Raw genomic sequence first — 10789 nt, 5'->3', positions numbered from 1 at the left:
GTGGGTGCAGGCAGTGCTGGATTCCTAACCCAGTTGAAGGTTGGGGAGAGCAAATTATGTATGTGTATCAAAACATTTGGGTGACTATTACTGTGGTATATCACATCAGGGGGAGAAAACCAACTCAGAGTGTGACATCAGTATAAGCATTTTTATTTCAGCTCAGTTTATTCTGGGATTTTAGCCCAGAATTACTGTTGACAATTACAAAGGAAGGCATTGCTGTTGAAATCCCTGGATACAAAGTAACCACATTAAATCAGCTCAGTAAAAGACAACCCCACCAATTTCAAGACCAAGAGACTTCATGCAGGCACATGGCTACAACATGGCCATGACCTCAGTGAGGAGGTGCAGTAGAGGGGAGCTGGCCAGTCTAGGACCCTTAGCCCTCCCTCTGCATCTGCTGCGTGCTCTCTCCTGAGCTCTGGAGACTCTGCACTCCCAGCCACAGGCAGCAAGCCACAGTCACCCAGGCGTCCAAGTCCTGCAGTGCTGCTGGAACTGCAATCTGCCTTTGGGGTGCTGAGCCTGGAGCCAATAGGGTCGCTGTGACCTTCAGGGCTGCAGCTGCCAGGACCACCTCCAGAAATGAGAGAGAAATGAGAGAAAAGACCCAGGTTCATTCTTCTTCCCAAACTCCAGTGGACCCCAGGGCTGCATCTCACATCCCTACAAGGAACCAGGTGGCCACGGAGGAAGCCCTGCAGGTCACAGGTGACTAGAGCTCAGAAGGCAGCCAGGCCAAGAGACACTGAGTGGACCAAGGCCTCACAAGACCTCCATGACAGGGGAAATGACCAGCATTGTTCCAGAACACACACAGGAATAAAGCTGAGAGGACTTTGGCTGCTAAATGCAAGAGGGTGGGCTTGCTTCTGTCTTCCTATTTCATCCCAGCTGCTTGGACAGATTTACACTGAAGAGAGGTTTGAGACACTAGTAGTTGGCAGGCAGGATATGACTTTATTTCATTTACTGCATGGCTACTTATTGAAATCAAGGTTCATGTGTTCTACATGAACCACACCACTGAGCTACACCACTGAGCTACAGCTACACTCTAGGGATTCATCATTTAAATAATGATTTTTATCTGGGTGAATATATTATGGTAAACTCTCAAATTTTCACTGAAGCAGTTTGAGGCTTTCCAATAATTCGCATGACAGTACATAAAATATAATAAAACAAATAAATGACAATTAAATTTCAATTTAAAGTGACTTAGATGGACAGTTAATGGCAGGAAACAAGGAGCTCAAGCAGTGATGGAGGAGAGAGGGGCAGGGCTGCCAGAAGGACCCCCTCAAGCTCCCATATCAGTTGATCTCTGAGTTTAGGGCCCCATCCCCATGTTTGAGAGTACCTCTCAAAATCCACTTCAAGGTCACACCAGAAACACACACACACACAATGACTCATATATTCATTGGTCAGACGTTGTAGACAATGTGAGGTTTGAGATCAGTGTTGATATTGGTGAAGGTCTGGAGTTTAACCCAGAGGGAGACAGCACAGGCATGAGGCTGAGCCAGACAGAAGTGTGCACAGAGAGCTCTGGAGCTTCCTGAGCTCCAGTGCAGTGTCCTCCTGGTCCCAGAGGGATCTGTGAACAGGCAGCCCTCATCCAATCCCCTGGGAGCATCCTGAGCCAGGTGACGTCACTCTCCTCTTCCTGGTGACTTAGCCAGGCCACACTCCCTGGCCTTGTGGGTGAGCACAGCATCTTCTGAGGTGAGTCCAGCCAGGCAGGTGGCTCTGGGAGCTCAGGTCCTTGCTGTGTGGGGCTTGCTGACCTGCTGTCCAGGTGTTCTGTTAGGTCCTGGTGGCATTTCCTCATTTTTCTCTACCATCTGTTTCTTTGGAGAAAAGAAATGTGTTTTCATTTTTAAAGTTCTCTTAGCATTTATTTACTGCAACATCTTAAGGAGTGTGTTTTTACCTCCAATGATTTATGGACCTAAGAGCGTATGTCCCTTCTTCTGTTTGGATGGTGTTAGTATGCTGTGTTAGTTGTCCTGAGACTGAAACCTTGCAGAGGGAGAAGGGCTGACCTTGCTTCCCGTGTTGGTGAGTCCTGGGGTCTCAGCAAAGCTGGAAGCAATTCTCCTGAGCATGTTTGTGTTTTCCTGGTGCCACAGAGGTGGGTGGTCCAGACCCCAGGTGTATATGGCAAAGGGAGGACCCTGTTTTCCAGGGTCACACAGGTAGCGATTTACACTGCTGCACCATGGGTGGGATATGTCCCCTCTCACATCACCTGTGTGATGTTAGGCAGATGTCCTGAGGTGCTGGACTGTCAGTCTGCACTCTGAGGTAATAAGGTGAGCAGGTTATCAGAGGCTGTGGGAAGGTGAAGCTTGGGCAGCCATCCCTGGATGCTGCTGGCTTCTGAGGATGGGTGTTTCTCTACCAGCACTGTTAACAATTGCCCACGTGAATCATGCACCAGACTGTTCCCATGAATCTCAAGCAGATTCCTGCAGAGATTAAAAGTGAGCAGGCAGGAGAGAGAGACCCTTTGTGTGGAGCAGTCTATGTTCCCTTGTCCCCTGGTGTTCTTGTGGGTCACCACATGAGGATCCACGATAGTGGCAGAGATTCTCCAGGGCTCCTCCGTCCCTCAGTACCTCCCTCTCCCTTGTCCCCTCACTAATTGCTGTCCAGTTCTGCAGAGCAGCTCATCTCCACTCTGGTCCTTGGTCCACCTAGTCCACAGAGATTTGTGTCCACGTCATTGGAAAGGTTTGGTGTTCTCCACAAAGAGCAGCCTCTAGCTGCCACAGGTAGGATCTGACAGAGAGGAAATCTACTCATCCACCTCCCATCTCACTCTCCTTCATCCTCCACCTACTACCCCTGCCCAACTACCATCTCTGACCCTGCCCTTGCACCTCTCCTGTCTCTGTCTTCTGTAGCGGGTCTCAAGCATGCTGAACACTAGCCTACAGCATCCGAAGCCAGGTAATGTGTCCCCTGCCCAGCACAGGGTCAAGAGTGAATGTCAAAACTTGTTTTAGGAACTTCATGGGGAACACATGTACTTGAGATGCATAATTTCTTTAAAAAATACCTCTGCATTGGAGCTACTGCTGGTCTTTCCAGGGAGAAGAGACATTAGTTCCTTCCTTTGAGAGGGCATTAAATTTAACTGTTAAGTTGTCAGAAGGAGAAGGTTGGAAAGGTTTAAATTCTCTATAGAAAATGTGGAAGAAATCATTATTGATTTCTTTAAGAAAGGTCTGGCATATTTTACATCACTCACCCTTTCTACTTCTTTTTGTAACTATTCAAAAATCTCACCAATCTCATTTAGGAAAAAAACAAATCTCATTAGGTGGTGTTTTCTTTGCGTAGAGCAAGAGTTACTTTCTGGAGTGTTGGCCGGGTTAACAAGCCCTTGGTCTGTGTGCAGCATCTACACAGAGATGGCTGAGCATCAGGACAGAGCAAGAAACAGCCAGCTGCCCCGAGACCTCTCCGTGTGGTTCTGTTAACTCTCTGCCTCTCAGTTTCCATGGAAATTGATTTGGGCAGTAGATAGAGCACCTGATGTTGGCAAAATCAGCCAAAGCCTTTCTGGTGAATAGCCGTGGACACTAAATGCTAGTCCTTCCCCTGGGAGTTCCTGCAAATGTCAGAGCATTAACATGAATTGGGGAGCCTGGGCAAGGCTGGAGGCAGATGAGCTTTTCAGGAAGCTGTGCTTAGCCAGATCACACCAGTAACTGTCTCAGCGGTTCATATTTATGTGTATTTAAATGTGCATTTAAAACTTATTCACTTTATATAAAATAACATAAAACGCAGAAATTAACAAACCCAAATATTTTTCTGTGGAGCTGATTGTAAGCTTTATTTGCATATCTTGTTCATGTTATCTGGAAAACCAAAATATTGAAGATAAAAATAGGTACTAAACTGGAGAACTGAGGTATGGTGTCTCATAATACAATAGCAGTGACAGCCAGGTCTAAGACAGGATCTGCCAAGTGATTAGTGCAGATGTCAGTCAGCAACATGTCTGCCTGTTCATTTGTTAGAGTCTGAATTCGGGGAACTCTCATTAATTTGCCTCTCTTCATTACCACACCTGGGTTCAGATTTCATTCTTATCATGTCCCTGGCAGTGTGGACAGGGAAGTTAAGGGTCCAGGCAGCAGGAACCAAGGTTGGAAGCCAGTCATAACCTAAGATCATTAGATGGTGCACCACAGGTCTCTAAAGGTTTGGTCCTGTGTGAAGAACTCAGTCTACTAGAAAAAACAAGAGAATCTCTCACAGACTCACAGACCCTCCCAGCATGACCTGGTCTTATGGGCTTAGTGGGTTCAAATGCTTGTTGTGGATTTTCCCCAAATTATACTTGAGTGACTTTCTAATTATTTCTAATACAATATATGTCTAAGAGTTCTGAGGAGGCCAGCTATTACCAGTTAGTTAAATAGAGAGATTAAAACATTTTTCACATTTTAATGACTAATACTCAGGAAATAAGGGGTGTGATTTTCCTTGTTGGCAAGCTGCTCCTACTTGTTCAAGCACTGGGCAGTGAGTCTGCACATATCCACGTCCCATTGACAAATGACAGTCTTCAAGGAGCTAATGAACTTGAAATGTGGTAACCTCACTGCAGGTTACCTCCTCATTATACTTACATTGGGAGCTTTTAGATTCTTTTAAATAATGCTGTTTACTACAGGTCATCTAAAATTCTAGGACCAGCAACCACTAGACAGACCTCCAGTGGAACAATCTGGCTGGATCACATGCACTTCAGCCAGCTATACAACAATGACACAATGATTTCTCCAAGTCCCAGGTGGAAGCCCATGGACATCACCACCTGGATGACCAACAACACAGGGTGGGCAAACTTCATCCTGGTGGGACTCTTCGGTCAATCCCAGCACCCAGCTCTGCTGTGTGTGGTCATCTTCCTGATTTTCCTGATGGCCCTGTCTGGAAATGCTCTCCTGATCCTCCTGATACACTCCAACACCCAGCTCCACACCCCCATGTACTTCTTCATCAGCCAGCTGTCCCTCATGGACATGATGTACATCTCCATAACTGTGCCCAAGGTGCTCCTGGACCAGGTGCTGGGTGTGAGTACCATCTCCGTCCCTGAATGTGGGCTGCAGATGTTCCTCTATCTGACATTAGGTGGTTCAGAATATTTCCTTCTGGCAGCAATGGCCTATGACCGCTACGTGGCCATCTGCCATCCACTCCGTTACCCTGTCCTCATTAACCACAATGTGTGTCTCCTCCTGGCATCTGGGTGTTGGTTCCTGGGATCAGTGGATGGCTTCATGCTGACTCCCGTCACCATGACCTTCCCATTCTGTAGATCCCGGGAGATCCAGCACTTTTTCTGTGAAGTCCCTGCCGTGATGAAGCTCTCCTGCTCGGACACCTCACTCTATGAGACGCTCATGTACCTGTGCTGTGTCCTCATGCTCCTCATCCCCGTGACAGTCATCTCAGGCTCCTATTCCTGCATCCTGCTCACCATCCACAGGATGAACTCAGCAGAGGGCAGGAAGAAGGCCCTGGCCACCTGCTCCTCACACATGATGGTGGTCACACTCTTCTATGGGGCTGCTGTCTACACCTACATGCTCCCCAGCTCCTACCACACCCCACAGAAGGACATGGTGGTGTCCGTCTTTTACACCATACTCACTCCAGTGCTGAACCCATTCATCTACAGTTTCCGGAACAAGGATGTCACTGCTGCTCTGAGGAAAATGTTGACCTGTCTTTCAGGAAATGGTGAAGTAGGGAATTTTGGCACCATGGTCTCTTCTTCTCTCCATGTCAGATGATCAAGGTCTCCTGGTGCCCTCACTTCCTAAACTCCCAGTCCCTGGTGTCTCAGTTCTAAGCTCCTTTCAGGGTGGGCTTCCTCTGTCCACTCCTTGTGCATTCAATGTCCTTAAGCAGCTGCACTGGACCCATGTTATATTTCTGTGTTGTCAAAGATTCTCCTTCTGCAGGACAATATTAATATTAAGAAACAGAGTCGATATTTAGATGAAGAGACCGTGAGGTTTTCAACTGATGAGCTGGACAGACAGAAAGCATATGAAGCAGAAGAAGTCACAGGGCTCACCACAGGTTCCTCTAAGTTAAGGGTGCATGGGAATTAGTTGCACGAATCTTTACCCTGCCAACTTTCTGCAAATTTTCAATGGTGTAAAAACAAACAGTTAAATAACAGGCTAAGAGTTCAGTCACCAAGGATTCACTGTGTGCTTGTTTACCGACAGTCCCTTCATTCTTTCCGAATATGGAGAAGTATGCCTGAAAAAAAAAACCTGAATATATTTAAGACCGACAGTGTACGGTTTTAGCACTGAACATGCTGAGTGTGGTACTGAGTCAGTCAATGAGCACACTGCCTCACATCTGCACCTTCCTGTTGACTCTCTATCTTTACACTGACCACAGTTAAATCTACTCTCTTGCACTGTCACACATACCACACAGTGTCGTTTGCCACCATCATAGTGCTATGCTTTGTATTTCCAGATGTATTCACCTTGTACCTGAACGTTTGTCCACCCTGGCGACATGTCTCTCCCACCCTAGAGCCCCTGGCCACCAACACCTGCTCTCTGCATCTGAGTGGACCTGTTTATTTTCCACACGTCCCTGCAGCCATGCAGAGCTGGTCATGCTGGGTCTGGCTCCCTTCATCTGGCACAGTGCTCTCCAGCCACATGATCCCAGTGGCAGTCCCTCCTCCTGAGGACTGAGTAGCCTTCATTCCTGTGCTTGCCTGCAGATGCGCACATGCACACGCACGTCTTCCTTTCCGCTCACCTTGGCCACACACCTAGGTCGCGTCCACGTCTTGGCTATTCTGGGCAGCAGCACTGAGCAAGGGGAACATGTTTCTGGGCTGCTGATCTCACCTCCTTTGGATACCGAACCAGACACAGGATTGCTGAGTCCCCCAGGGCGGTGACATTTTAGTAGACGTTGAAGGATTGTGTAGCTTGCAATGACAACTGTCAGAATTTACAGCTCCTCACATTGTACAGTCTTCTGTGTCCTCCACATTTTCTACAGTGCTGGCCTTCCTGTTGGTGTCAATGACCACATGAACTGGTGTGAACTGACATCTCACTCTGGTTTCATTTCCCTCCCCCTGATGACTCTTGATGCTCAGCATCTTTCCACAGACCTTTGGTACTTGTCTGCCTTGTTCAGAAAAGTGTCTGCTCAAGTTGACCCATTTTTTAATTGAATTCTTGGTTTTTGCCTATCATGCTGTATGGGTTCCTTTGATATGTTAGACTCTATCCCCTCACCTCGTGTAAGGACAGCCAGCATTGTCTTCTGTTGGGGAGGCTGCCTGCCTGTGCAATTGCTTGATTGGTTCATTTTCTGTGTAGAAACTCTGCAGCATCATATATCTCTGCTTTGAAATTTTTACATTTTGTGGATTGTATTTTCTGCAGACACTTTTCTGGAGACTTCAGTGCATCAGTATAATTTAGGACACTATTTCTATTTTTGCGAATAATGCCATTCACTGAAGGTAGGAATCCATGACATTACACTGCATAGCCCTCACCTTCTTGTCTACGTTTGTTATTGGATTAGAGGATAGACTCTTCTCTCTTCATAATCCTAAGCTAATGGCTTGAATATGCAGTAGTGGAATAAATGTCTATACATTATTGAACAAATATTTTTGGAATGAATGAACATAGTAAAGTTTATTTAACTTTAGGAGCTGATGGCTATTTGAAAGAAACCATGCTGACAATTCCCAGCATAGCACACCCCAAATAAATTACTCCTGTCTCAGCAGTTAAAATATACCAAAGAGAACCCTCAGTCTAATTGATGAGAAATATAAAAGGGGATATTTTAGAATATCTCAAAATGTGCAAAGATTCTCCAAGCACAAAGGCACTGAAAGGAAGCTTTAAATTTGTCAAAATAAACATAATATTTTAAGAAAATGTGATGAAACGAACATCAAAAGTACCACTGAAATTAAATGTTTTAGCCCACACAACTCTCAAATAGTAACTGCTTTGAATATATGAACAGTTGTAAATTTATGAGGAAAAGATTTTATAGGAAAAAATGTGCAAAGGACATAGTTATTCCATGAAGTAATAATTACATGGGTAAACTTGAAAAATCATATATATATATTAGTTCACAAGAAAGGCAACCCAATATGATATGTCTATGAAATTGACTGAGGCAGAGACACCACCTTGCATGTGGGTGCAGGCAGTGCTGGATTCCTAGCCCAGTTGAAGGTTGGGGAGAGCAAATTATGGATGTGTATCAAAACATTTGGGTGACTATTACTGTGGTATATCACCTCAGGAGGAGAAAACCAACTCAGAGTGTGACATCAGTATAAGCATTTTTATTTCAGCTCAGTTTATTCTGGGATTTTAGCCCAGAATTACTGTTGACAATTACAAAGGAAGGCATTGCTGTTGAAATCCCTGGATACAAAGTAACCACATTAAATCAGCTCAGTAAAAGACAACCCCACCAATTTCAAGACCAAGAGACTTCATGCAGGCACATGGCTACAACATGGCCATGACCTCAGTGACGAGGTGCAGTAGAGGGGAGCTGGCCAGTCTAGGACCCTTAGCCCTCCCTCTGCATCTGCTGCGTGCTCTCTCCTGAGCTCTGGAGACTCTGCACTCCCAGCCACAGGCAGCAAGCCACAGTCACCCAGGCGTCCAAGTCCTGCAGTGCTGCTGGAACTGCAATCTGCCTTTGGGGTGCTGAGCCTGGAGCCAATAGGGTCGCTGTGACCTTCAGGGCTGCAGCTGCCAGGACCACCTCCAGAAATGAGAGAGAAATGAGAGAAAAGACCCAGGTTCATTCTTCTTCCCAAACTCCAGTGGACCCCAGGGCTGCATCTCACATCCCTACAAGGAACCAGGTGGCCACGGAGGAAGCCCTGCAGGTCACAGGTGACTAGAGCTCAGAAGGCAGCCAGGCCAAGAGACACTGAGTGGACCAAGGCCTCACAAGACCTCCATGACAGGGGAAATGACCAGCATTGTTCCAGAACACACACAGGAATAAAGCTGAGAGGACTTTGGCTGCTAAATGCAAGAGGGTGGGCTTGCTTCTGTCTTCCTATTTCATCCCAGCTGCTTGGACAGATTTACACTGAAGAGAGGTTTGAGACACTAGTAGTTGGCAGGCAGGATATGACTTTATTTCATTTACTGCATGGCTACTTATTGAAATCAAGGTTCATGTGTTCTACATGAACCACACCACTGAGCTACACCACTGAGCTACAGCTACACTCTAGGGATTCATCATTTAAATAATGATTTTTATCTGGGTGAATATATTATGGTAAACTCTCAAATTTTCACTGAAGCAGTTTGAGGCTTTCCAATAATTCGCATGACAGTACATAAAATATAATAAAACAAATAAATGACAATTAAATTTCAATTTAAAGTGACTTAGATGGACAGTTAATGGCAGGAAACAAGGAGCTCAAGCAGTGATGGAGGAGAGAGGGGCAGGGCTGCCAGAAGGACCCCCTCAAGCTCCCATATCAGTTGATCTCTGAGTTTAGGGCCCCATCCCCATGTTTGAGAGTACCTCTCAAAATCCACTTCAAGGTCACACCAGAAACACACACACACACAATGACTCATATATTCATTGGTCAGACGTTGTAGACAATGTGAGGTTTGAGATCAGTGTTGATATTGGTGAAGGTCTGGAGTTTAACCCAGAGGGAGACAGCACAGGCATGAGGCTGAGCCAGACAGAAGTGTGCACAGAGAGCTCTGGAGCTTCCTGAGCTCCAGTGCAGTGTCCTCCTGGTCCCAGAGGGATCTGTGAACAGGCAGCCCTCATCCAATCCCCTGGGAGCATCCTGAGCCAGGTGACGTCACTCTCCTCTTCCTGGTGACTTAGCCAGGCCACACTCCCTGGCCTTGTGGGTGAGCACAGCATCTTCTGAGGTGAGTCCAGCCAGGCAGGTGGCTCTGGGAGCTCAGGTCCTTGCTGTGTGGGGCTTGCTGACCTGCTGTCCAAGTGTTCTGTTAGGTCCTGGTGGCATTTCCTCATTTTTCTCTACCATCTGTTTCTTTGGAGAAAAGAAATGTGTTTTCATTTTTAAAGTTCTCTTAGCATTTATTTACTGCAACATCTTAAGGAGTGTGTTTCTATTTCCAATGATTTATGGACCTAAGAGCGTATGTCCCTTCTTCTGTTTGGATGGTGTTAGTATGCTGTGTTAGTTGTCCTGAGACTGAAACCTTGCAGAGGGAGAAGGGCTGACCTTGCTTCCCGTGTTGGTGAGTCCTGGGGTCTCAGCAAAGCTGGAAGCAATTCTCCTGAGCATGTTTGTGTTTTCCTGGTGCCACAGAGGTGGGTGGTCCAGATCCCAGGTGTATATGGCAAAGGGAGGACCCTGTTTTCCAGGGTCACACAGGTAGCGATTTACACTGCTGCACCATGGGTGGGATATGTCCCCTCTCACATCACCTGTGTGATGTTAGGCAGATGTCCTGAGGTGCTGGACTGTCAGTCTGCACTCTGAGGTAATAAGGTGAGCAGGTTATCAGAGGCTGTGGGAAGGTGAAGCTTGGGCAGCCATCCCTGGATGCTGCTGGCTTCTGAGGATGGGTGTTTCTCTACCAGCACTGTTAACAATTGCCCACGTGAATCATGCACCAGACTGTTCCCATGAATCTCAAGCCAGTGCCTAGAGAAGAGGAAGAGTAGAAGGCAGGACAGGTCCGTGTGTGGAGCACAG

General features: G+C 46.6%; 1 protein-coding gene across 1 annotated transcript; it reads left to right on the top strand.

Annotated features, from left to right (window-relative positions):
• Nucleotides 1-4835: 4835 nt before the first annotated feature.
• Nucleotides 4836-5790, top strand: LOC306663255 (olfactory receptor 2T29-like; the record flags this gene model as incomplete). Its single annotated transcript, XM_079143689.1, is given in 2 exon segments — nt 4836-5761; nt 5763-5790. Coding segments are annotated over 2 exon segments (954 nt in total).
• Nucleotides 5791-10789: the final 4999 nt, after the last annotated feature.

Source organism: Sciurus vulgaris, assembly GCF_902686455.1.
Source record: "Sciurus vulgaris genome assembly, chromosome: 6".
NCBI classification, from domain to species: domain Eukaryota; kingdom Metazoa; phylum Chordata; class Mammalia; order Rodentia; family Sciuridae; genus Sciurus; species Sciurus vulgaris.
Note: the sequence above shows the minus strand (reverse complement) of the source record. Positions and strands in the feature narration are given on the sequence as shown.